Raw genomic sequence first — 23,406 nt, forward strand, 5'->3', positions numbered from 1 at the left:
GCTGCCATGGATGTATGGAGTCTGTGTTGACATCCCGAGCCTCATGCCATTCGCGGGCAGGTCGATTCTCTCACCAGGTGAACGTGGTGTCTGTTGGCACTGATGTGTGCAGGTTGTGGGTTCAGTGATGCACCCAGCATCAGGGGAAGTGGAGTGTAGAGAGGGCGCCCATGCTGCAGTCTGAGCAGAGGTGGTACCCTGGGAGGTGGCGTTTGAGCCCAGGATGCGAGGGACAGTGTGGGGAGGGTCCCCGCAGAGCTCGAGCTGTAGTAACAACCATGGTTGTGCATCATGTCACTGAGGTGGCCTGGAGCTGGACCAGGGATGGGGCCACGGGGAGGGACAGGGCTGAGGCCCAGGGCAGTGTGGGTGCTTAGGTGTGAACATGGGTGTCCCCAGTACAGTTGTTGGGGAACCTCTGCTAGGACCAGTGACAGGAGCTCCCTGGGTCACAGTCTTGCCGTCCCCGTCAGGGCTGTCACCACCCACTGGTCCCATGTGCTGTCTGTGTTCAGTCTGGAGTGATGTTCACTGAGATTCTACGCTCACAGGCAGATGGCCATTGTCATTTAAGGAAACGAAGTGAGGATTTTGCTAGAGACAGTTGAGAAGATGGGTGTTTGTGGTTTTTTGGTGGCTGCTGACTCCCCCATCTCTCTGTGGTAGGAGGTCTGAGCTGCCCAAGCTGTGGCCACAGCAGGTGTTCCCATGACAGGCTCTCTAACTGGACGGTGGTGGTGCCGGTAGCCACACCCTCTTCTTCCACCCTGAGCCCTGCTCTGCACGCTGTCAGCGCTGGTGGTTCCTGGTGGTGAGAATGTGCTTGTCTCTTTCAGGGCAGCTGGTGGAGTTTCTGAAGAAAAGTGAGGCTAAAGGCCCGTTGTCTTGTGACACTGTCCTGAAGATCTTCTACCAGACGTGCAGAGCCGTGCAGCACATGCACAGACAGAAGCCACCCATCATCCATAGGGACCTCAAGGTGCTACGGCCCTGCCCCCCGGTTAGGAGGGCACACAGATTTTGCCAGCACAGGCTCTGCCAAGAAGTCTCTGAGACCCGTATAGGAGCCTCTTGACAGAGAGTGGGTTTTCTGGAATCTTCTCCGTTGAAGCAGTGAGAGAGCCCTCCCTGTGTGTCATCCGACTTTGCTGATGCATGTGGGGGCCTTCACACACGGGGCCACACAGCGGGCCTGGGGCTCCCTCCAGGCTCCCGTGGGCCCCACGCCTGTGGGTCCGTGCCCACGGCTCTGGGTGGAGTGGAGGACTGTACCTGCTCCTCTGGGCGCACCCTCTGCGTGCCAGCACATCTGCGCAGGGAGAGCTGCCAGCCCCTGCCTGTCACACGGGGTTTGCTGTGCGGGTGCTGAGCGTGTCCCCGTGCACAGGTGGGGACTGAGGGCCCGAGCCCCCTTCCCACCAGCCATCTGTACTTGAAGCTGCCGTTTTCATTTTGCCAGGAAGGGCTGGGTGGGGAATGGTCACCTATATGTAGTGATTTTGCTTTTTCCTGGTTATTCATGAAGTTAAAATGGTTTTTGCTGTCTATAATGTCATTTGGCGCCTTATTCTTCAGGTGACTTTGTTTCTGCCCTTTTTGTTGTTCTGGTCTGCGGTACTGATTTTGATTAATTGGGGCTCTTTGTGCATTCTTTTTTTTTTTTTTTTGTATTTTTCTGAAGTGAGAAGCAGGGAGGCAGAGAGACAGACTCCCGCATGCGCCTGACCAGGATCCACCCAGCATGCACACCAGGGGACAATGCTAGGACCAGCTCCTGAGGTGGAGGCCGAGGAGCTGTCCTCAGCACCGGGGCCAGCTTTGCTCCAATGGAGCCTGGCTACAGGAGGGAAAGAGAGAGACAGAGAGGAAGCAGATGGGCGCTTCTCCTGTGTGCCCTGGCTGGGAATTGAGCCCGGGACTCCCACACTCTGGGCAGACGCTCTGCCGCTGAGCCAACCACTGAGCCAACCAGCCCGGCCTCCTTGTGCATTCTTATAGTTATATGTGCTTTTCTGAGTTATATGTGCTGCAACTATTTCCTGGTTTATGGCCTGGGTTTTTTTATTCCTCCTCTGGTGTTTTTGAAAAACCTAAGACTTTGTAGACATCATTTAGCCCCACAGAACTTGTGTGCCAGCTCGGCCAGGTTGGGTGCCAGGGGCCCCGCATCCTGCTTGTTGACGCACGGTTTTGCTGAAGGAGTATAAAGTGGGCTGAAAACACCACGCCCTTTCCCGCCCAGACTCTGAGAGCAGCGCACAGACTCAGAGAGCAGCTGTGCTTGTGCATAGCTGAGCACTGCCACTGCCTCGCAGGACTCACGTTCCCCAGCGTCACTTCAATCCAGTCTGTGGCTAGCCCCCTGGTTTCTCCAGGTGCATCTCTCAGCTCTCCCCAGTGGGGACCGGGCAGGTGCTCCTGTGGGCCCTAGCAGAGGGGTCAGCACTGACACCCTGTCTGTGGGTTTTGTCTTCATTTAGGTTTGAGCCGCTGACAAGTTTGGCCTTCTCTTTTGTCCCCTGAGCCCACGTTGGCAGGCACCACGTTGCAGACCCCTGTGGAGTCGGGAGGATGCCTGGGCAGCTGTGGTGCTCTGGGTGCAGAGATCTCTCTCTACCGTGTGGCCTGGCAGCTGTGGTGCTCTGGGTGCAGAGGTCTCTACTGTGTGGACTGGGCAGCTGTGGTGCTCTGGGTGCAGAGGTCTCTCTCTACTGTGTGGACTGGGCAGCTGTGGTGCTCTGGGTGCAGAGGTCTCTACCGTGTGGACTGGGCAGCTGTGGTGCTCTGGGTGCAGAGGTCTCTCTCTACCGTGTGGACTGGGCAGCTGTGGTGCTCTGGGTGCAGAGGTCTCTACCGTGTGGACTGGGCAGCTGTGGTGCTCTGGGTGCAGAGATCTCTCTCTACCGTGTGGACTGGGCAGCTGTGGTACTCTGGGTGCAGAGGTCTCTACCGTGTGGACTGGGCAGCTGTGGTGCTCTGGGTGCAGAGATCTCTACCGTGTGGACTGGGCAGCTGTGGTGCTCTGGGTGCAGAGGTCTCTACCGTGTGGACTGGGCAGCTGTGGTGCTCTGGGTGCAGAGGTCTCTCTCTACCGTGTGGACTGGGCAGCTGTGGTGCTCTGGGTGCAGAGGTCTCTACCGTGTGGACTGGGCAGCTGTGGTGCTCTGGGTGCAGAGATCTCTACCGTGTGGACTGGGCAGCTGTGGTGCTCTGGGTGCAGAGGTCTCTCTCTACCGTGTGGACTGGGCAGCTGTGGTGCTCTGGGTGCAGAGGTCTCTACCGTGTGGACTGGGCAGCTGTGGTGCTCTGAGTGCAGAGATCTCTACCGTGTGGACTGGGCAGCGGTGGTGCTCTGGGTGCAGAGGTCTCTACCGTGTGGACTGGGCAGCTGTGGTGCTCTGGGTGCAGAGGTCTCTCTCTACCGTGTGGACTGGGCAGCTGTGGTGCTCTGGGTGCAGAGGTCTCTACCGTGTGGACTGAGCAGCTGTGGTGCTCTGGGTGCAGAGGTCTCTACCGTGTGGACTGGGCAGCTGTGGTGCTTTGGGTGCAGAGGTCTCTCTCTACCGTGTGGACTGGGCAGCAGTGGTGCTCTGGGTGCAGAGGTCTCTCTCTACCGTGTGGCCTGGCAGCTGTGGTGCTCTGGGTGCAGAGGTCTCTACCGTGTGGACTGAGCAGCTGTGGTGCTCTGGGTGCAGAGGTCTCTACCGTGTGGACTGGGCAGCTGTGGTGCTCTGGGTGCAGAGGTCTCTCTCTACCGTGTGGACTGGGCAGCAGTGGTGCTCTGGGTGCAGAGGTCTCTCTCTACCGTGTGGCCTGGCAGCTGTGGTGCTCTGGTTGCAGAGGTCTCTACCGTGTGGACTGGGCAGCAGTGGTGCTCTGGGTGCAGAGGTCTCTCTCTACCGTGTGGACTGGGCAGCTGTGGTGCTCTGGGTGCAGAGATCTCTCTCTACCGTGTGGACTGGGCAGCTGTGGTGCTCTGGGTGCAGAGGTCTCTCTCTACCGTGTGGACTGGGCAGCTGTGGTGCTCTGGGTGCAGAGGTCTCTCTCTACCGTGTGGACTGGGCAGCTGTGGTGCTCTGGGTGCAGAGATCTCTCTCTACCGTGTGGACTGGGCAGCTGTGGTACTCTGGGTGCAGAGGTCTCTACCGTGTGGACTGGGCAGCTGTGGTGCTCTGGGTGCAGAGATCTCTACCGTGTGGACTGGGCAGCTGTGGTGCTCTGGGTGCAGAGGTCTCTCTCTACCGTGTGGACTGGGCAGCTGTGGTGCTCTGGGTGCAGAGGTCTCTACCGTGTGGACTGGGCAGCTGTGGTGCTCTGGGTGCAGAGGTCTCTCTCTACCGTGTGGACTGGGCAGCTGTGGTGCTCTGGGTGCAGAGGTCTCTACCGTGTGGACTGAGCAGCTGTGGTGCTCTGGGTGCAGAGGTCTCTACCGTGTGGACTGGGCAGCTGTGGTGCTCTGGGTGCAGAGGTCTCTCTCTACCGTGTGGACTGGGCAGCTGTGGTGCTCTGGGTGCAGAGATCTCTCTCTACCGTGTGGACTGGGCAGCTGTGGTGCTCTGGGTGCAGAGGTCTCTCTCTACCGTGTGGACTGGGCAGCTGTGGTGCTCTGGGTGCAGAGGTCTCTCTCTACCGTGTGGACTGGGCAGCTGTGGTGCTCTGGGTGCAGAGGTCTCTCTCTACCGTGTGGACTGGGCAGCTGTGGTGCTCTGGGTGCAGAGATCTCTCTCTACCGTGTGGACTGGGCAGCTGTGGTACTCTGGGTGCAGAGGTCTCTACCGTGTGGACTGGGCAGCTGTGGTGCTCTGGGTGCAGAGATCTCTACCGTGTGGACTGGGCAGCTGTGGTGCTCTGGGTGCAGAGGTCTCTCTCTACCGTGTGAACTGGGCAGCTGTGGTGCTCTGGGTGCAGAGGTCTCTACCGTGTGGACTGGGCAGCTGTGGTGCTCTGGGTGCAGAGGTCTCTCTCTACCGTGTGGACTGGGCAGCTGTGGTGCTCTGGGTGCAGAGGTCTCTACCGTGTGGACTGAGCAGCTGTGGTGCTCTGGGTGCAGAGGTCTCTACCGTGTGGACTGGGCAGCTGTGGTGCTCTGGGTGCAGAGGTCTCTCTCTACCGTGTGGACTGGGCAGCAGTGGTGCTCTGGGTGCAGAAATCTCTACCGTGTGGCCTGGGCAGCGGTGGTGCTCTGGGTGCAGAGGTCTCTACCGTGTGGACTGGGCAGCTGTGGTGCTCTGGGTGCAGAGGTCTCTCTCTACCGTGTGGACTGGGCAGCGGTGGTGCTCTGGGTGCAGAGGTCTCTACCGTGTGGACTGGGCAGCTGTGGTGCTCTGGGTGCAGAGATCTCTCTCTACCGTGTGGCCTGGCAGCTGTGGTGCTCTGGGTGCAGAGGTCTCTCTCTACCGTGTGGACTGGGCAGCTGTGGTGCTCTGGGTGCAGAGGTCTCTCTCTACCGTGTGGACTGGGCAGCAGTGGTGCTCTGAGTGCAGAGATCTCTACCGTGTGGCCTGGGCAGCGGTGGTGCTCTGGGTGCAGAGGTCTCTACCGTGTGGACTGAGCAGCTGTGGTGCTCTGGGTGCAGAGGTCTCTACCGTGTGACTGGGCAGCTGTGGTGCTCTGGGTGCAGAGGTCTCTCTCTACCGTGTGGACTGGGCAGCAGTGGTGCTCTGGGTGCAGAGGTCTCTCTCTACCGTGTGGCCTGGCAGCTGTGGTGCTCTGGGTGCAGAGGTCTCTACCGTGTGGACTGAGCAGCTGTGGTGCTCTGGGTGCAGAGGTCTCTACCGTGTGGACTGGGCAGCTGTGGTGCTCTGGGTGCAGAGGTCTCTCTCTACCGTGTGGACTGGGCAGCAGTGGTGCTCTGGGTGCAGAGGTCTCTCTCTACCGTGTGGCCTGGCAGCTGTGGTGCTCTGGTTGCAGAGGTCTCTACCGTGTGGACTGGGCAGCAGTGGTGCTCTGGGTGCAGAGGTCTCTCTCTACCGTGTGGACTGGGCAGCTGTGGTGCTCTGGGTGCAGAGATCTCTCTCTACCGTGTGGACTGGGCAGCTGTGGTGCTCTGGGTGCAGAGGTCTCTCTCTACCGTGTGGACTGGGCAGCTGTGGTGCTCTGGGTGCAGAGGTCTCTCTCTACCGTGTGGACTGGGCAGCTGTGGTGCTCTGGGTGCAGAGATCTCTCTCTACCGTGTGGACTGGGCAGCTGTGGTACTCTGGGTGCAGAGGTCTCTACCGTGTGGACTGGGCAGCTGTGGTGCTCTGGGTGCAGAGATCTCTACCGTGTGGACTGGGCAGCTGTGGTGCTCTGGGTGCAGAGGTCTCTCTCTACCGTGTGGACTGGGCAGCTGTGGTGCTCTGGGTGCAGAGGTCTCTACCGTGTGGACTGGGCAGCTGTGGTGCTCTGGGTGCAGAGGTCTCTCTCTACCGTGTGGACTGGGCAGCTGTGGTGCTCTGGGTGCAGAGGTCTCTACCGTGTGGACTGAGCAGCTGTGGTGCTCTGGGTGCAGAGGTCTCTACCGTGTGGACTGGGCAGCTGTGGTGCTCTGGGTGCAGAGGTCTCTCTCTACCGTGTGGACTGGGCAGCTGTGGTGCTCTGGGTGCAGAGATCTCTCTCTACCGTGTGGACTGGGCAGCTGTGGTGCTCTGGGTGCAGAGGTCTCTCTCTACCGTGTGGACTGGGCAGCTGTGGTGCTCTGGGTGCAGAGGTCTCTCTCTACCGTGTGGACTGGGCAGCTGTGGTGCTCTGGGTGCAGAGGTCTCTCTCTACCGTGTGGACTGGGCAGCTGTGGTGCTCTGGGTGCAGAGATCTCTCTCTACCGTGTGGACTGGGCAGCTGTGGTACTCTGGGTGCAGAGGTCTCTACCGTGTGGACTGGGCAGCTGTGGTGCTCTGGGTGCAGAGATCTCTACCGTGTGGACTGGGCAGCTGTGGTGCTCTGGGTGCAGAGGTCTCTCTCTACCGTGTGGACTGGGCAGCTGTGGTGCTCTGGGTGCAGAGGTCTCTACCGTGTGGACTGGGCAGCTGTGGTGCTCTGGGTGCAGAGGTCTCTCTCTACCGTGTGGACTGGGCAGCTGTGGTGCTCTGGGTGCAGAGGTCTCTACCGTGTGGACTGAGCAGCTGTGGTGCTCTGGGTGCAGAGGTCTCTACCGTGTGGACTGGGCAGCTGTGGTGCTCTGGGTGCAGAGGTCTCTCTCTACCGTGTGGACTGGGCAGCAGTGGTGCTCTGGGTGCAGAGATCTCTACCGTGTGGCCTGGGCAGCGGTGGTGCTCTGGGTGCAGAGGTCTCTACCGTGTGGACTGGGCAGCTGTGGTGCTCTGGGTGCAGAGGTCTCTCTCTACCGTGTGGACTGGGCAGCTGTGGTGCTCTGAGTGCAGAGATCTCTACCGTGTGGACTGGGCAGCGGTGGTGCTCTGGGTGCAGAGGTCTCTACCGTGTGGACTGGGCAGCTGTGGTGCTCTGGGTGCAGAGATCTCTCTCTACCGTGTGGCCTGGCAGCTGTGGTGCTCTGGGTGCAGAGGTCTCTCTCTACCGTGTGGACTGGGCAGCAGTGGTGCTCTGAGTGCAGAGATCTCTACCGTGTGGCCTGGGCAGCGGTGGTGCTCTGGGTGCAGAGGTCTCTACCGTGTGGACTGAGCAGCTGTGGTGCTCTGGGTGCAGAGGTCTCTACCGTGTGGACTGGGCAGCAGTGGTGCTCTGGGTGCAGAGGTCTCTACCGTGTGGACTGGGCAGCTGTGGTGCTCTGGGTGCAGAGATCTCTCTCTACCGTGTGGACTGGGCAGCTGTGATGCTCTGGGTGCAGAGGTCTCTCTCTACCGTGTGGACTGGGCAGCTGTGGTGCTCTGGGTGCAGAGGTCTCTCTCTACCGTGTGGACTGGGCAGCTGTGGTGCTCTGGGTGCAGAGATCTCTCTCTACCGTGTGGACTGGGCAGCTGTGGTGCTCTGGGTGCAGAGGTCTCTCTCTACCGTGTGGACTGGGCAGCTGTGGTGCTCTGGGTGCAGAGGTCTCTACCGTGTGGACTGGACAGCTGTGGTGCTCTGAGTGCAGAGATCTCTACCGTGTGGACTGGGCAGCGGTGGTGCTCTGGGTGCAGAGGTCTCTACCGTGTGGACTGGGCAGCTGTGGTGCTCTGGGTGCAGAGGTCTCTCTCTACCGTGTGGACTGGGCAGCTGTGGTGCTCTGGGTGCAGAGGTCTCTACCGTGTGGCCTGGCAGCTGTGGTGCTCTGGGTGCAGAGATCTCTCTCTACCGTGTGGCCTGGCAGCTGTGGTGCTCTGGGTGCAGAGGTCTCTCTCTACCGTGTGGACGGGGCAGCTGTGGTGCTCTGGGTGCAGAGGTCTCTCTCTACCGTGTGGACTGGGCAGCTGTGGTGCTCTGGGTGCAGAGGTCTCTCTCTACCGTGTGGACTGGGCAGCAGTGGTGCTCTGAGTGCAGAGATCTCTACCGTGTGGCCTGGGCAGCGGTGGTGCTCTGGGTGCAGAGGTCTCTACCGTGTGGACTGAGCAGCTGTGGTGCTCTGGGTGCAGAGGTCTCTACCGTGTGGACTGGGCAGCTGTGGTGCTCTGGGTGCAGAGGTCTCTACCGTGTGGACTGGGCAGCAGTGGTGCTCTGGGTGCAGAGGTCTCTACCGTGTGGACTGGGCAGCTGTGGTGCTCTGGGTGCAGAGATCTCTCTCTACCGTGTGGACTGGGCAGCTGTGGTGCTCTGGGTGCAGAGGTCTCTCTCTACCGTGTGGACTGGGCAGCTGTGGTGCTCTGGGTGCAGAGGTCTCTCTCTACCGTGTGGACTGGGCAGCTGTGGTGCTCTGGGTGCAGAGGTCTCTCTCTACCGTGTGGACTGGGCAGCTGTGGTGCTCTGGGTGCAGAGGTCTCTCTCTACCGTGTGGACTGGGCAGCGGTGGTGCTCTGGGTGCAGAGGTCTCTCTCTACCATGTGGACTGGGCAGCTGTGGTGCTCTGGGTGCAGAGGTCTCTCTCTACCGTGTGGACTGGGCAGCTGTGGTGCTCTGGGTGCAGAGATCTCTCTTTACCGTGTGGACTGGGCAGCTGTGGTGCTCTGGGTGCAGAGGTCTCTCTCTACCGTGTGGACTGGGCAGCTGTGGTGCTCTGGGTGCAGAGGTCTCTCTCTACCGTGTGGACTGGGCAGCTGTGGTGCTCTGGGTGCAGAGATCTCTCTCTACCGTGTGGACTGGGCAGCTGTGGTACTCTGGGTGCAGAGGTCTCTACCGTGTGGACTGGGCAGCTGTGGTGCTCTGGGTGCAGAGATCTCTACCGTGTGGACTGGGCAGCTGTGGTGCTCTGGGTGCAGAGGTCTCTCTCTACCGTGTGGACTGGGCAGCTGTGGTGCTCTGGGTGCAGAGGTCTCTACCGTGTGGACTGGGCAGCTGTGGTGCTCTGGGTGCAGAGGTCTCTCTCTACCGTGTGGACTGGGCAGCTGTGGTGCTCTGGGTGCAGAGGTCTCTACCGTGTGGACTGAGCAGCTGTGGTGCTCTGGGTGCAGAGGTCTCTACCGTGTGGACTGGGCAGCTGTGGTGCTCTGGGTGCAGAGGTCTCTCTCTACCGTGTGGACTGGGCAGCTGTGGTGCTCTGGGTGCAGAGATCTCTCTCTACCGTGTGGACTGGGCAGCTGTGGTGCTCTGGGTGCAGAGGTCTCTCTCTACCGTGTGGACTGGGCAGCTGTGGTGCTCTGGGTGCAGAGGTCTCTCTCTACCGTGTGGACTGGGCAGCTGTGGTGCTCTGGGTGCAGAGGTCTCTCTCTACCGTGTGGACTGGGCAGCTGTGGTGCTCTGGGTGCAGAGATCTCTCTCTACCGTGTGGACTGGGCAGCTGTGGTACTCTGGGTGCAGAGGTCTCTACCGTGTGGACTGGGCAGCTGTGGTGCTCTGGGTGCAGAGATCTCTACCGTGTGGACTGGGCAGCTGTGGTGCTCTGGGTGCAGAGGTCTCTCTCTACCGTGTGGACTGGGCAGCTGTGGTGCTCTGGGTGCAGAGGTCTCTACCGTGTGGACTGGGCAGCTGTGGTGCTCTGGGTGCAGAGGTCTCTCTCTACCGTGTGGACTGGGCAGCTGTGGTGCTCTGGGTGCAGAGGTCTCTACCGTGTGGACTGAGCAGCTGTGGTGCTCTGGGTGCAGAGGTCTCTACCGTGTGGACTGGGCAGCTGTGGTGCTCTGGGTGCAGAGGTCTCTCTCTACCGTGTGGACTGGGCAGCAGTGGTGCTCTGGGTGCAGAGATCTCTACCGTGTGGCCTGGGCAGCGGTGGTGCTCTGGGTGCAGAGGTCTCTACCGTGTGGACTGGGCAGCTGTGGTGCTCTGGGTGCAGAGGTCTCTCTCTACCGTGTGGACTGGGCAGCTGTGGTGCTCTGAGTGCAGAGATCTCTACCGTGTGGACTGGGCAGCGGTGGTGCTCTGGGTGCAGAGGTCTCTACCGTGTGGACTGGGCAGCTGTGGTGCTCTGGGTGCAGAGATCTCTCTCTACCGTGTGGCCTGGCAGCTGTGGTGCTCTGGGTGCAGAGGTCTCTCTCTACCGTGTGGACTGGGCAGCAGTGGTGCTCTGAGTGCAGAGATCTCTACCGTGTGGCCTGGGCAGCGGTGGTGCTCTGGGTGCAGAGGTCTCTACCGTGTGGACTGAGCAGCTGTGGTGCTCTGGGTGCAGAGGTCTCTACCGTGTGGACTGGGCAGCAGTGGTGCTCTGGGTGCAGAGGTCTCTACCGTGTGGACTGGGCAGCTGTGGTGCTCTGGGTGCAGAGATCTCTCTCTACCGTGTGGACTGGGCAGCTGTGATGCTCTGGGTGCAGAGGTCTCTCTCTACCGTGTGGACTGGGCAGCTGTGGTGCTCTGGGTGCAGAGGTCTCTCTCTACCGTGTGGACTGGGCAGCTGTGGTGCTCTGGGTGCAGAGATCTCTCTCTACCGTGTGGACTGGGCAGCTGTGGTGCTCTGGGTGCAGAGGTCTCTCTCTACCGTGTGGACTGGGCAGCTGTGGTGCTCTGGGTGCAGAGGTCTCTACCGTGTGGACTGGACAGCTGTGGTGCTCTGAGTGCAGAGATCTCTACCGTGTGGACTGGGCAGCGGTGGTGCTCTGGGTGCAGAGGTCTCTACCGTGTGGACTGGGCAGCTGTGGTGCTCTGGGTGCAGAGGTCTCTCTCTACCGTGTGGACTGGGCAGCTGTGGTGCTCTGGGTGCAGAGGTCTCTACCGTGTGGCCTGGCAGCTGTGGTGCTCTGGGTGCAGAGATCTCTCTCTACCGTGTGGCCTGGCAGCTGTGGTGCTCTGGGTGCAGAGGTCTCTCTCTACCGTGTGGACTGGGCAGCTGTGGTGCTCTGGGTGCAGAGGTCTCTCTCTACCGTGTGGACTGGGCAGCTGTGGTGCTCTGGGTGCAGAGGTCTCTCTCTACCGTGTGGACTGGGCAGCAGTGGTGCTCTGAGTGCAGAGATCTCTACCGTGTGGCCTGGGCAGCGGTGGTGCTCTGGGTGCAGAGGTCTCTACCGTGTGGACTGAGCAGCTGTGGTGCTCTGGGTGCAGAGGTCTCTACCGTGTGGACTGGGCAGCTGTGGTGCTCTGGGTGCAGAGGTCTCTACCGTGTGGACTGGGCAGCAGTGGTGCTCTGGGTGCAGAGGTCTCTACCGTGTGGACTGGGCAGCTGTGGTGCTCTGGGTGCAGAGATCTCTCTCTACCGTGTGGACTGGGCAGCTGTGGTGCTCTGGGTGCAGAGGTCTCTCTCTACCGTGTGGACTGGGCAGCTGTGGTGCTCTGGGTGCAGAGGTCTCTCTCTACCGTGTGGACTGGGCAGCTGTGGTGCTCTGGGTGCAGAGGTCTCTCTCTACCGTGTGGACTGGGCAGCTGTGGTGCTCTGGGTGCAGAGGTCTCTCTCTACCGTGTGGACTGGGCAGCGGTGGTGCTCTGGGTGCAGAGGTCTCTCTCTACCGTGTGGACTGGGCAGCTGTGGTGCTCTGGGTGCAGAGGTCTCTCTCTACCGTGTGGACTGGGCAGCTGTGGTGCTCTGGGTGCAGAGGTCTCTCTCTACCGTGTGGACTGGGCAGCAGTGGTGCTCTGGGTGCAGAGGTCTCTACCGTGTGGACTGGGCAGCTGTGGTGCTCTGGGTGCAGAGGTCTCTCTCTACCGTGTGGACTGGGCAGCTGTGGTGCTCTGGGTGCAGAGGTCTCTACCGTGTGGACTGGGCAGCTGTGGTGCTCTGGGTGCAGAGGTCTCTCTCTACCGTGTGGACTGGGCAGCTGTGGTGCTCTGGGTGCAGAGGTTTCTACCGTGTGGACTGGGCAGCTGTGGTGCTCTGGGTGCAGAAGTTTCTACCGTGTGGATGCACCCTCTTGTCGGCTGGGGTGGCGGTGGATCTTTCTGTGTCATCAGGATTGTCCTGCCTCATGTGTCAGTCATGTGCTTGCATGTGTGAATAACCAGGAGAAGGAAATCAGGGAATCCGGGTCTGTGAGCTTGGCCTGGGTACACACCCCTCATTTTCTCAGCGCTCCGTGGGTGCCAGGTGTCCCCACAGCCTGTCGGCAGGAGTCCGGGGCCCCCGTGGCGCTCCCTGTGCTACGCGTGGCTCGAGGGTGCATCCTTTGTGTTAGCTTTCCGCTTAACGTGGTGGTTTTAGGGTTTGTCCGTCTCGTGTGCCCATAGTTAACAGTGTGTGCCATGGGGTCCCTGCTTCCTGTGCTGGTGGTGACCAGTACCGTCTCGACGTCTGGGATGTCAGCAGCTATCTGCGCTTTTGTGTGGGCGATGCCTGTGCCATTCTTTGCGGTCCTTGCTGGTGGCAGCAGACGGGGTGGTTTTAGTGGAGTTTTCCTTCTGTGAGCGAAGTTGAGCATCTTTGTGTTTGTTTGCATTTGGACTTCCTCTTTGGGGAAGTACCTGTGGCGTGTTTGCCTGTTCTTATCTGGTAAGCCCCGTGTGGGGTACGTGTGTGGGTGTGTGGCTTGTGTGCTCACTCAGCTCAGGGTGCTGTTTTTAGCGGGCATCGTCAGCTCCCAGCATGATGTGCTTCTGACCTACATGTGTTGTCCTGAAGACGTGTGGCTGCCCTTAGGGACAGGGCTTCCCTCGCTGTGCTTATCCCACTCTCCCAGCACCTGGGTCCTGGTCTGGTGCCCCTCCGCTCCAGGGTAGTGTGGCCAGGCTCACAAAGGGCTGACGTGAAATGTGTCTGCTCTGCGGGCCACGCCGCACGCAGACTCTGCCTTGCGGCTCAGCTGTAGGCGCCTGCCATCGGTGCCCTGCTGCGGCCCTGTGTTAGGAAGAGTTGTTTTTTTAATTTTCCCCAGCATTTAGATATGTAAACCCCATCCTTAGCTCTGGGCCTTGCAGAAGTGGCCAGGCCTGGACTGTGCCCTCGAGGGACTGGGGCAGGTTTGTGCCTTTGCTGTTAGGAACGTGGTTCCTGTTACGTTGGATCTAAAAGTACATCTCCGTTGACAGTTTCTGACGATTTCTTCATAGCCTCTTGATATATAATTATGTGTGGGGGGGTTGTTTTGTTGTTTTTTTTTGGTATTTTTCTGAAGTTGGAAACGGGGAGGCAGTCAGACTCCCGCATGTGCCCGACTGGGATCCACCCAGCATGCCCACCAGGGGGCGATGCTCTGCCCATCTGGGGCGTCGCTTTGTTGCAACCAGAGCCACTCTAGCGCCTGAGGTGGAGGCCATGTAGCCATCCCCAGCGCCCGGGCCAACTTTGCTCCAATGGAGCCTTGGCTGCGGGAGGGGAAGAGAGAGACAGAGAGGAAGGAGAGGGGGTGGGGGTGGAGAAGCAGATGGGCGCTTCTCCTGTGTGCCCTGGCCGGGAATCGAACCCGGGACTCCTGCACGCCAGGCCGACGCTCTACCACTGAGCCAACCGGCCAGGGCCAATTATGTGTTTTTAATGGTTAAACGTTTTCATTTTCTGACTTTGCATTGTTTATTTTATATTATTAGTTGCAGTTACATTTGATTTGTGGTGTAAGTTTTTTCTGAGTTATCCATTTCTAAAGGCACTGATTTTGATTAGAAGAAGTTAAGGTGCTGTGTTTGCCACTTGGGCCATCTGGACCTCAAGTTTATAAGGACCTTCTCCTGGAATTTTTCAGGTTGAAAACTTGTTGCTGAGTAACCAGGGGACCATTAAGCTGTGTGACTTTGGCAGCGCCACGACCATATTGCACGCCCCCGACTACAGCTGGAGTGCCCAGCGGCGGGCCCAGGTGGAGGAAGAGGTGAGACGGGGCGGGCGGTGCTCGAGGTCCTGGCCCAGGTGGAGGAGGAGGTGAGACGGGGCGGGCGGTGCTCGAGGTCCTGGCCCAGGTGGAGGAGGAGGTGAGACGGGGCGGGCGGTGCTCGAGGTCCTGGCCCAGGTGGAGGAGGAGGTGAGACGGGGAGGGCGGTGCTCGAGGCCCTGGCCCAGGTGGAGAAGGAGGTGAGACGGGGCGGGCGGTGCTCGAGGTCCTGGCCCAGGTGGAGGAGGAGGTGAGACGGGGCGGGCGGTGCTCGAGGCCCTGGCCCAGGTGGAGGAGGAGGTGAGACAGGGCGGGCGGTGCTCGAGGTCCTGCCAGGCCTGGTGGAGGAGGAGGTGAGACGGGGCGGGCGGTGCTCGAGGCCCTGGCCCAGGTGGAGGAGGAGGTGAGACGGGGCGGGCGGTGCTCGAGGTCCTGCCAGGCCTGGTGGAGGAGGAGGTGAGACGGGGCGGGCGGTGCTCGAGGTCCTGCCAGGCCTGGTGGAGGAGGAGGTGAGACGGGGCGGGCGGTGCTCGAGGTCCTGCCAGGCCTGGTGGAGGAGGAGGTGAGACAGGGCGGGCGGTGCTCGAGGTCCTGGCCCAGGTGGAGGAGGAGGTGAGACGGGGCGGGCGGTGCTCGAGGTCCTGGCCCAGGTGGAGGAGGAGGTGAGACGGGGCGGGCGGTGCTCGAGGTCCTGCCAGGCCTGGTGGAGGAGGAGGTGAGACGGGGAGGGTGGTGCTCGAGGTCCTGGCCCAGGTGGAGGAGGAGGTGAGACGGGGCGGGCGGTGCTCGAGGTCCTGGCCCAGGTGGAGGAGGAGGTGAGACGGGGCGGGCGGTGCTCGAGGTCCTGGCCCAGGTGGAGGAGGAGGTGAGACAGGGCGGGCGGTGCTCGAGGCCCTGGCCCAGGTGGAGGAGGAGGTGAGACGGGGCGGGCGGTGCTCGAGGCCCTGGCCCAGGTGGAGGAGGAGGTGAGACGGGGAGGGTGGTGCTCGAGGTCCTGGCCCAGGTGGAGGAGGAGGTGAGACGGGGCGGGCGGTGCTCGAGGTCCTGGCCCAGGTGGAGGAGGAGGTGAGACGGGGAGGGTGGTGCTCGAGGTCCTGGCCCAGGTGGAGGAGGAGGTGAGACGGGGCGGGCGGTGCTCGAGGTCCTGCCAGGCCTGCAGCTGTGCACACAGGTGGCGTGCACATATGTCCGTGTGCTCTTGGGGGTGTGTCACACATGCACACATGCAAGATCATGAGTCTGCAGCTCACTGGCATCCTGTGTGGACGCCCCTCAGCCTCATCTGGGCTGCACAGTGCTGCTTGTCCGCCTCCTCCCAGTGCTCCGGGCTAGTCTGCCTCAGCTTAGTGTGGAGGGTGGGCCTGTGAAGAGCTGGTCAAGGCCCAGTATCATTTAAAAATAATTATTTTTGAGAAAGGCAGGAAAAGAGAGAGACAGGAATATTGATCTCCTGTATGTGCCCAGACCAGGGAATCAAACCAGCAGCCTCCGGCACTCAGGGATGATGCTCCAACCAACTAAGCTATCCAGCCAGGGCTTACTTTTTTATATATTTATTTTTTGACAGAGGAAGGGAGATAGAGGAGGGGGAAGGGAAGCATTCAGTTGTGGTTCCACTCAGTCCTGCACTCACTGGTTGCTCCCATGTGTGCCCCAACTGGGGATCAAACTTGCAACCTTGTTTCGGGATAATGTTCTCAGCTGACTAAGCTAACCAGCCAGGACCTGGGTGTCGCTTTTGCATCTGGACATGGCCTTGGGTTGGCCCTGGGGGTCACGTGTGCGCTTGCCCAGCCCGTGCCCACCTGTTCCTAAAGGAGATCTTCCCTCGGAGAACGGTGGGTCATCGTCCATGCCCCCGGCTGAGGTCCCGGCACTGTTCCCAAGGGCGTCTCTGGCCCTGGGATTAGTGTGTGTGTGTTTGCTATCTGCCAGCGCATGCTGGCCCTCCTTCGTACTGTCCCCCACCCTCTCTGTCACAGATCCACCCTGTATAGCTAGGTCTTGGCTTTTCACTGGAAGACCTGACTCAACTGTAAATTTGGTTTAGTTCTCTCTTGTCACATAGGCTCTTTGTCCACAAGAACTCATCAGGAGGCTGCTTTGAGAACAGCACTTCCTTTCCTGCATGCAAGTGACCCACCTCACAGAGCTGGATTTGGGCCGCTCTGGCCTAGATTAGTGGTCAGCTGAGATGTCCATCTCTTGGGCACACAGCTGATATCCCACAGTGCATTCTTTGGCATGGCTGCTTAGGCAAGCCCTGAGGCCACTCCAGAGATGAGCTGCTGTGGGGGGTCCGGAGGGAGGGGGTCAAGTACTGAGAACTTCCCGGAGCACAGTGTGCTAAGAGTGAGTTTCTGGAGGCCCTGATACAAAGTAAATAATGCTTGCGCCTAACTCCCTTTGAAACGTTTGTGTCATTTCAGATCACTAGGAACACGACACCCATGTATAGAACACCTGAAATCGTGGACCTGTACTCGAACTTCCCAATTGGCGAGAAGCAGGACATCTGGGTGAGGCCGCCATGTTGAGTGCTGTGTGGTAGGCGAGAGGCCCACGGGCTCTGGCCTGCGCATAGCTCCGGAAGCCACGTTCCTTTGGCCTTTCTTCTTTTTTCTTTTACTGCTGTTAGTGAGGGTGGACTGCGTAGAAGTCAGGTGGGGTCAGAATGGGTGGAGTCAGCTGTCTGCTGCCTCCAGGCTTGGCATGTGGTCCCGTGACACAGGGACACCTGCCCTGCCGGTCAGAGCCCCCTTCACAGGGGCTGGGCATGCATGACATCGTGGTTCATGGGACTAGACCCTGGGTCAGGGGTAGGTATTGTGCGTGACTGTGCTCCTTGTGGTATCTGCTGGCTCTTTCTTAAGTATGGGTGTCCTGTGGCCTCCCTGAGAGCAGGGACAGTGATGCTTTGGCACCCCTAGACCTCTCTGCCCCTCAGGGTCACAGTCCAGGCCTGTCAGGACAGGAGATCTGTCCTGGGCATAGGTGGAGGCAGGTGGCAGTTGAAGTGACTGAGATGCTGGGACCTGCACACTGGAGCCATTCTTAGTGACAGGCAGCGTTCAAAATTGCACCCAGAACTGTGTCTTCTCTTCCCAAGTCTCGGGTGACCCCAAGTGGGTGCCCTTAGCTTTCACAGCCCAAGGACACACACACATGCACCTGTACACATGGGAACTTGAGGGTGAACTTGGAGTTGTATACTTGGGGCTCAGGTGTCTGCAGGGTGTGCTGGGTGTCCTCAGCCGGATGCGGCGTGGGTACTGAGACATCCCCAGTCTCTGCACTGTGTCCCCGGAGGCTGCTGTAGGGAAGCTGAGCAGAGACATGCTGGGTTCAGGGCCAGTTCTCTGGAAGTCCTGACTGATCCTTCGGGTTCCTGTGGGTCCTGCCTCAGGCCTGTCCTGTTCTCACTATTCTCACCGGAAAATGTGGAGGAGGTGCTCTCCTGCATGGTCACCCTGCTGTCTCTGAGCCGAGAGGCCCCAGGGCTTGAGCATGGTCATTCTTCCTTTTGGAAAGGTCTTTTCATCAGAAAAGTAGAGGCTTCCATGCCTTTGTCTCTGATGAGCTTGGAAACAAGGGCTGACTGTGCCGGGTGACTTGGACTGGACTGAGCTGGATTCCGCAGAGCCCAGGACAGGGCCGCCCTCACCTCCCCCCCCTCCCCCACCCCTGCAGGCGCTGGGCTGCATCCTGTACCTGCTGTGCTTCGGACAGCACCCTTTTGAAGATGGAGCAAAGCTTCGCATAGTCAACGGGAAGTACTCTATCCCTGCTGATGACACTCGCTACTCCGTGTTCCACGGCCTCATCCGTAAGTCCCCTGTGCAGGGACGCGAGGACACGCCTCCTGTCACATCCCACCCCGCTCTGTGGCAGCCTCCCTGGTGTGGGACTTTCCCACAGGGTGCCCACCATTCAGTCTTTGTGAGTTACAGTCCTTCAAATGGTGGATTTTGATCATTTTACTCCATTTTATTGTTGCTCTTCAAGTCCACCCCTCACTTGCCTTTAAAATCAGTAATGACAGTGAAACGAGGGGCCACTGTGGGCCTGTAACCTCTACAAGGGCGGGGTGGTGGGACGCTGGGACCCTGAGTAGGCGCTGCCCCCGCTGCAGGCGCCACGCTGAAGGTCAACCCAGAGGAGCGGCTGTCCATCACAGAGCTGGTGAACCAGCTGCAGGAGATCGCAGCTGCCAGGAACGTGAACCCCAAGTCACCCATCACGGAGGTAGGGCCTTGGAGGTGTTGCTTGCAGTGCTTTACAGGGGGTGACCCCTTTGTGCAGAGAGGAGTTTCCACGTCCCTGGGCGGTCCCAGGGCAGGATCACGTGACAGGAGGGAGTCAGCACCAGACAGGGGCTCTGAGTGTGTGGGCCCCTCTCAGGCCTGCAGGCTTGGGGGCAGGAGACGGAAATTAAGACCTGCCGTGTCAGACAGCGGCCAGCACTATGAAGAGAGCAGTGAAGGAGGATGGACGAGGTTCGTGCGGCACAAGGAGGCATCTGCTCTGGGGCTGGCGCAGGTGTGCTGCGAGGAGTTGGGTCTCCGTGGGGTTGCGGAGATGCTGCTGGACAGACCTGGACACTGGTCAGATGCTGCTGGACAGACACGGGCACTGGTCAGATGCTGCTGGACAGACACGGGCACTGGTCAGATGCTGATGGACAGACCTGGGCACTGGTCAGATGCTGCTGGACAGGCACGGGCACTGGTCAGATGCTGCTGGACAGGCACGGGCACTGGTCAGATGCTGATGGACAGACCTGGACACTGGTCAGATGCTGATGGACAGACACGGGCACTGGTCAGATGCTGATGGACAGACCTGGACACTGGTCAGATGCTGCTGGACAGACACGGGCACTGGTCAGATGCTGATGGACAGACACGGGCACTGGTCAGATGCTGCTGGACAGACACGGGCACTGGTCAGATGCTGCTGGACAGACACGGGCACTGGTCAGATGCTGCTGGACAGACACGGGCACTGGTCAGATGCTGATGGACAGACACGGGCACTGGTCAGATGCTGCTGGACAGGCACGGGCACTGGTCAGATGCTGATGGACAGGCACGGGCACTGGTCAGATGCTGCTGGACAGACACGGGCACTGGTCAGATGCTGATGGACAGACCTGGACACTGGTCAGATGCTGCTGGACAGACACGGGCACTGGTCAGATGCTGCTGGACAGACCTGGACACTGGTCAGATGCTGCTGGACAGACACGGGCACTGGTCAGATGCTGATGGACAGACACGGGCACTGGTCAGATGCTGCTGGACAGACACGGGCACTGGTCAGATGCTGATGGACAGGCACGGGTACTGGTCAGATGCTGATGGACAGGCACGGGCACTGGTCAGATGCTGCTGGGCAGGCACGGGCACTGGTCAGATGCTGCTGGACAGGCACGGGCACTGGTCAGATGCTGATGGACAGGCACGGGCACTGGTCAGATGCTGCTGGACAGACACGGGCACTGGTCAGTAGGCGCCGGAGCACCTCTGATCTTAGTGCTTCCAGAATCCAGGACGGCGGTGCAACGTGAAACCCCCTCTTGTAGGGCTCTCCTGCCCTGGGCAGTGGAGCAGGTGTTCCCACGCAGGGACAGACAGAACCCCAGACGGTGAACACAGGGATTGACTCTGAAGCCCAGGAACAGCACCATGTGAAGAACTGGGCTGTGCCACTAAGTGGGACAGAAAGAACCATGGCACTTGCGTGTCCTCAACAACAAATATAGCCTCAGAGACACTAAGTACGTTGAAGTGTTCGGTCACAGTGGAAGGTGGGACGTTCCTGTCAGAAGCTGGTAAAGCAAGTCAGCGAAACAGGACATGTGCTGAAAAGACCTGGTGGATCTGAGAGCCAAGCACTGACCTCAGCGAGCAGAGCATGTGTGGTGAACGTTGATGACCTGCTAGTCACAGAGAAAGACCAAACTTCACGTTTACTTTCTTTTGTGAGTTTAATGTGGTAAGACTTTAGTTCAATGACAGGATGTTCTCAAAAACTCATCAGAAACTAAAGCACACGTTTGAATAACCTACTGGAAGAGTACCAGTGGACATCACAACCCACTGAAGACTGAGCAGGCCTGTGGCCAGCTCTGCGTGGGGCTGGGGGGGGCTGCGGCCCTGCCCCCAGCCTGGTTTGACGGCACAGGGCTGAGCTGTACCTGTTGCCGAGTCTCCAGGCACCTCTCCAAAGGCTTTGGTATCGAGGCTCTGGCTGGTGCTGGCCTTGGCGCAGCTAGTGGAAGATGGGGCCTCTTCCTGTAAACCCACTGCCCACCTCAATGGCAGGCACAGGCTGCAGAGCCACGGCTCACGGCCTGGGGTGGAGAGACTGAGGGCCATCGCCCCGCTGTGCCCGTCCCCCTGGACTGTAGAGCCTGGTGCACTGTGGGCACGGTGAGCTCCTGGGGAGTGGGGCATGGTCACTCAGTGACCCTGAACGTCAGCTCAGAGACTGTGTGAGCAGAGACACTTGGCCAGTGTGACCCACTCTTTGGTGTAAGGGGTTTTATAATACATCAGGTAGAGACAGGAGTTCAGCTGTGTGAGCTGGTGTCTACGTTCTCTCCCTGCACAGGGTGCTATGAACTTTGACCTCTGTAGAAGTTGAGTTCTTGCTTTTCAAACCCTTGCAGCTTCTGGAGCAGAATGGAGGCTATGGAGTTGTTGCCCCGTCCCGAGCGCCACCCCCTTCTGGGGGCCCCACGAGCAGTGGCTACAGTGGAGGTGAGTACCCACCCTGCTCACCTGCCGTCTGCCCTGGGGTCACTATATTGCTGTTGTGCCAGCACCCTGGTCCTGCCCTCCTGGGGCATTTGGCCTGGCAGTGAGGTAGGCTGCTCGTTCTGGGTCCCAGGATCACCCCCAGGCCATAATTGCCTTGTGTTCCCAGAACTCAGCGGAGGCGACACCCGGGCCACATCTAGGGTGGAGCGAGGGAAGCAGTGTTGAGGCCAGCCGTCCTGTGCTGTGCTGTAGGACCGCAGAGGGGCTCCCTGCTGGCCACGCGGGCACCATTGTCCACCTGTGTGGCCAACTCGGTCTCCAACCCCTTGGAAACCCTGCTGATGCATGTGACCACGGCCCAGGCAGGCGAGGGACGCCTCAGGGCTACAGACAGTGACCGTGAGGGCCAGTGTGTGAAGGCAGTGCCTGGGGAAAGAGTGGCCATGACGAGACTTGGGGGCTGCAGGGTTCTGAGTCTGCCCCCGGAAAGGGTGGGGCTTCCCCAGGAGGCAGGAGAGGTGGTCTGGCTGCAGTAGAGATGGCTTAGCGAGTTTTCCTCATGACTTGGGTTCCATCTGGTGAATGACCCGAACCCCTTGTTCGGTGTGTGTTGGGGTCTGGGTGTCCAGTGCTGGCACAGCAGAGCTGTGTCCCCTGAGGAGCCCTCCGCCATGCTCTGCAGTGTGCCCGGGAAGATTTTGGATGGCTTTGCCAGTCTCCTCTGCCATGCGCCCCATCCCATCAGCCACCTGTCACTGTTTGGGGTGTGGAATCAGCCCCTTGTGTCCCGGGAGGGACCACCGGCCACAGCCTGAGGCTTGTCTCTGCTTGCAGGCCTAGCGGTTGCTGAGTATGACCAGCCCTATGGTGGCCTCCTAGACATCCTGCGGGGCGGCACTGGCCGCCTGCTCACAAACATCAAGGACACCTCCTCCAAGGTCATCCAGTCTGTCACCAAGTGAGTCGGGGTGTGCGGGCACAGGTCCTCAGTGACAGCACGTGGTTTCTCCTTGGTGTGGAGAGTTTCTGACCCTCAGGCACTCCCCGTCTCTAAACCTGGAGGGCCTCACACTCCTGGCTGAGGGTGGGGCATGCAGACACTGGGGGCTGGGCTCTGGCCACAGCCCTGTGTCCCCCCCACCCTGAGGGGCTTGCTGGGCATCACTGAGCTGGCCACACCGACGGAGCCCAGGAGCTGTGGGGTGGTGTCACCCTCACCCCGGTCTCAGTGCCCTTTCTTCTGTGACCATACCCCGGTCTCAGTGCCCCTTCTTCTGTGACCATACCCCGGTCTCAGTGCCCCTTCTTCTGTGACCATACCCCGGTCTCAGTGCCCCTTCTTCTGTGACCATACCCCGGTCTCAGTGCCCTTTCTCCTGTGACCATACCCCGGTCTCAGTGCCCCTTCTTCTGTGACCATACCCCGGTCTCAGTGCCCTTTCTTCTGTGACCATACCCCGGTCTTAGTGCCCCTTCTTCTGTGACCATACCTCGGTCTCAGTGCCCCTTCTTCTGTGACCATACCTCGGTCTCAGTGCCCCTTCTTCTGTGACCATACCCCGGTCTCAGTGCCCTTTCTTCTGTGACCATACCCCGGTCTCAGTGCCCTTTCTTCTGTGACCATACCCCGGTCTCAGTGCCCCTTCTTCTGTGACCATACCCCGGTCTTAGTGCCCCTTCTTCTGTGACCATACCTCGGTCTCAGTGCCCCTTCTTCTGTGACCATACCCCGGTCTCAGTGCCCTTTCTTCTGTGACCATACCCTGGTCTCAGTGCCCTTTCTCCTGTGACCATACCCCGGTCTCAGGGCCCCTTCTTCTGTGACCATACCCCGCATATTTGTGCTGCCGCCTTTCTGTGGTGTGGAGCGAGGGAGCAGTTGTGGGCACAGGGCCCCTTGTTAGTGTCAAATGTGAAGTCATTCAGACTCGGGCCGGTGGACCTAATCGTGCAGGTGAATGCCACCACCTACAAGAGGGTCGTTCAGGGCAGCACAGCCCTGCACAGGTGCAGGTCCTCTTGCCCTCATTTTCTGTGTTCTTTTTTGTGCCATAATCATCGTTTTGTGTCCACAAGTGTGTTGACAACATAGACAAAGACATGTATGCTTATGCGTGACATGTGAGCCATGTGCATGTGGCTGTGTTTGTATATGCATGTTCGTGTGTGTCGTGTGGGAATGTATGTGTGTGTGATTGGGTGTTTTCATGTGTGTACACGTGTATGAGTAGACATATATACATGTATATACATGCGAACATGTGTATGTGCATGTGTGCGGATGTGTACTGTATGAGCAAGGGCTTGTAGGAGTGTTTACATGTGTGTTTAGGTGTGTGGAGTGTGCAAGTGCACATATGTGAGCAGATGTGCATACGGTCATGTGTATGTGGCTCTGTGCACATGTACAGACATGCACATGTGGCTGAGTAGATATGTGCAGGTGCATGCCAGTG

At 59.6% G+C, this 23,406-nt stretch overlaps 1 protein-coding gene across 4 annotated transcripts in view; it reads left to right on the forward strand.

The window, feature by feature from the left end:
* The window catches only part of GAK (cyclin G associated kinase), a 69,324-nt gene that overhangs the window by 10,652 nt on the left and 35,266 nt on the right, over positions 1-23,406 (forward strand). For 2 of the 4 annotated variants that reach the window (XM_066280081.1, XM_066280082.1), the window contains 7 exons: positions 837-979; positions 14,061-14,186; positions 16,616-16,705; positions 17,877-18,012; positions 18,319-18,431; positions 20,860-20,950; positions 21,785-21,908. In XM_066280081.1, the coding sequence (XP_066136178.1) occupies positions 837-979; positions 14,061-14,186; positions 16,616-16,705; positions 17,877-18,012; positions 18,319-18,431; positions 20,860-20,950; positions 21,785-21,908 (823 nt within the window). The remainder of the gene's footprint in view (positions 1-836; positions 980-14,060; positions 14,187-16,615; positions 16,706-17,876; positions 18,013-18,318; positions 18,432-20,859; positions 20,951-21,784; positions 21,909-23,406) is intronic. The other 2 variants (XM_066280083.1, XM_066280084.1) reach the window with 1 other exon arrangement.

Source organism: Saccopteryx bilineata, chromosome 5 (assembly GCF_036850765.1).
Source record: "Saccopteryx bilineata isolate mSacBil1 chromosome 5, mSacBil1_pri_phased_curated, whole genome shotgun sequence".
Lineage (NCBI taxonomy): Eukaryota > Metazoa > Chordata > Mammalia > Chiroptera > Emballonuridae > Saccopteryx > Saccopteryx bilineata.